Genomic DNA, 2265 nt, shown 5'->3' on the forward strand with positions numbered 1-2265 from the left:
GTTTAAAGTAACACCCTGCTTAGTGAAAAACAGAACTGATAGAAAGAACCAGGAGCAGCAAGTTAACCGGATATCCTAACTAAAACTGGTTTTTGGTAATTTACATTGCATTACATTACATAGTCCCTGTTTTCATTGTGTGGTGTCCTGGTTTTAGATGCAGTGCTCATCAGATGGAGGACACATGGATCATCTGACCCTCCTGCAGCTGTCAGACTGCCACAGACAGTTTTAGGGGCAGGATCTTCAGCGGGACGTCGCTCCAGGTGTTGAAGTATGGAAACATTATGTCGGTGAATGAGTGCCTGAAGGTGTGTATGACGGTGTCGGTGTCAGCATCAGAGAAGGTCAGCTTTCCTTGGTCCAGGTCCAGGTGCACACTGACCGTCCGCAGCTCGCCCCTCGGTGCGGGGACAGGCGTTTGGCGCGACGGGGAGAACGCCGTAAATTTACCGCGGCTGAACCTCAGCATCCACAACCCGGACGGTATGTCTCCCTTCCTCTGGGCTTCCTGCGCCATCACACCCAGCGCCCACTCCCGGTTGCCTCCGATGTCCACGTCCCAGCTGTGAGTCCCTGTGCTGTAGCTCCTGGAGCCCAGGACGCTGCGGTGCTGGTTCATCCTCTCCGGCTGGCTGTGCGTCAGAGCCATGAGGGGCAGTTTCGGTCCGCAGCTCACGCTGGTCAGACCCTGGGACAGCTGGAGCTCTCGGTGGGCGGTGTTGGGGTTGAGGATCACAGGGGTGCACGACACTTTCTCCTTCATGTTGCACCACACGCTGTAGCTCATGTTCCCCAGGTGTTTGGCCACGTCGATCAGGGATCCCGTCGCCAGCTTCGGGTCATCCGGCAGGGAGAGCTGGACTTCCCTCGTCAGGGCATCGGCTCTCAGCAGGAAGGACGTGTCTTCATCCCGCATCGCTTCCTCCATGCTCTTGATGGTTTTTTCCATGAGCTGTATCCTCAAGCTCCAGACGTCGAAGCTGCGCTTCATCATGTTCGACTTGAAACGCAGTTCTTGCGTCAGCGCCGCGATCCTGGATATCTCCTCATGCAGCAGAAACTCCCTGAGCGCCCTGAACCCCTCCTTTATCTTCTCCACTGTGTCCCGAGTTTGAGCCTTCATCTCCTCGGTCGTTTTTACAAGGTTCTCCTTCATCTCAGTGAAGAGTTTCACTTTCTCCCGCAGGGGCCTCAGGGCCTCCTGGAGCTCGCTCCTGCGCAGCCCGGCGGCCTCGCTCACCGGCGCGCACGCGTGGTGACTGTGCTGCCGCGAGTCCCGACACACGACGCAGATGGGGTGCCGGTGGTCCAGGCAGTACAGCTTCAGCCTCTCGGAGTGCAGGCTGCAGACGAGCCCGGACCCCACCTCCAGGAGATAGGCCTCGCACAGGTTCTTCAGCACCAGGTTGCGAGGTGGTTTTCCGGTTGGAGACACCGCCTTACACACGGGACATTCCCGGACTCGTTTGGTCCCCCACCATGCCTGGACACAGGCGCCACAGAAGCTGTGGCTACAGGACAGGAGGACAGGGTCCTTAAAAGTATCGTGGCAGATGGGACAGGAGAGCTCCTTCTGGATGGACCACATCTCTGTTTACTTTCGTTTCGTTTTCTTTCTGTTCCTTCAGTACTTTCGATATCTTGATGACCAGTGTACAGCTCCCTCCTCTTGGCGGAAGTGAACACAAATTCAGTCGTTTATTTTCAACTGTGGCGGTCCCGAATACATTACCAGCAACCGTGATTATATTCACAAATTGCGTTTTTTAAAATGTTATTAGTATTTTATACATAATACATGCTAAATAGGTTAAAAGAAAAATGTTTTCCAGCAGAACTACGTCAGTAGTAACGGCGATATCCCAGACTCCCTTACAAAAAGCGTGAATTTAAGAGTTGTTGCATCATGCGGAGAAACTGAACAAACTTTAAGAAGTGGCTATGGCAAGTTTCCAATCATTGGCGTCTTCTTGCGAATTCGGCATTAAATACAGTACAATAGGATGTTTCTGTCATTGTAAAAGCAACAACCATTATTTTAATCAAAAATTAGATTTTTTAAAAAGTAATTAGTGTTTTGTACATTCATGATATAATATGTTCAAAGACATGTTTTCCAGCAGAACTGTGTCAGTAGTAATGACCCGTTGGGTCAATGACCAACTAGTGGCCCTAACAACTCTGAAACTCCTTAACCCTCCTGTTGTCTCTGGGCCAAAAATGACCCGAAACTGTATTCAACAGCTGAGAAAACACCTTACA

At 51.5% G+C, this 2265-nt stretch overlaps 1 protein-coding gene across 1 annotated transcript; it reads right to left on the bottom strand.

Moving 5' to 3' along the window:
* Positions 1–211: 211 nt before the first annotated feature.
* On the bottom strand, positions 212–1591 carry LOC119026090 (tripartite motif-containing protein 35-like). The gene has a single exon (XM_037110199.1). The coding sequence runs from the start codon at positions 1589–1591 to the stop codon at positions 212–214; it is 1380 nt and encodes a 459-aa protein (XP_036966094.1).
* Between the last annotated feature and the right edge of the window lie 674 nt (positions 1592–2265).

This window comes from Acanthopagrus latus, chromosome 9 (genome assembly GCF_904848185.1).
Source record: "Acanthopagrus latus isolate v.2019 chromosome 9, fAcaLat1.1, whole genome shotgun sequence".
NCBI classification, from domain to species: domain Eukaryota; kingdom Metazoa; phylum Chordata; class Actinopteri; order Spariformes; family Sparidae; genus Acanthopagrus; species Acanthopagrus latus.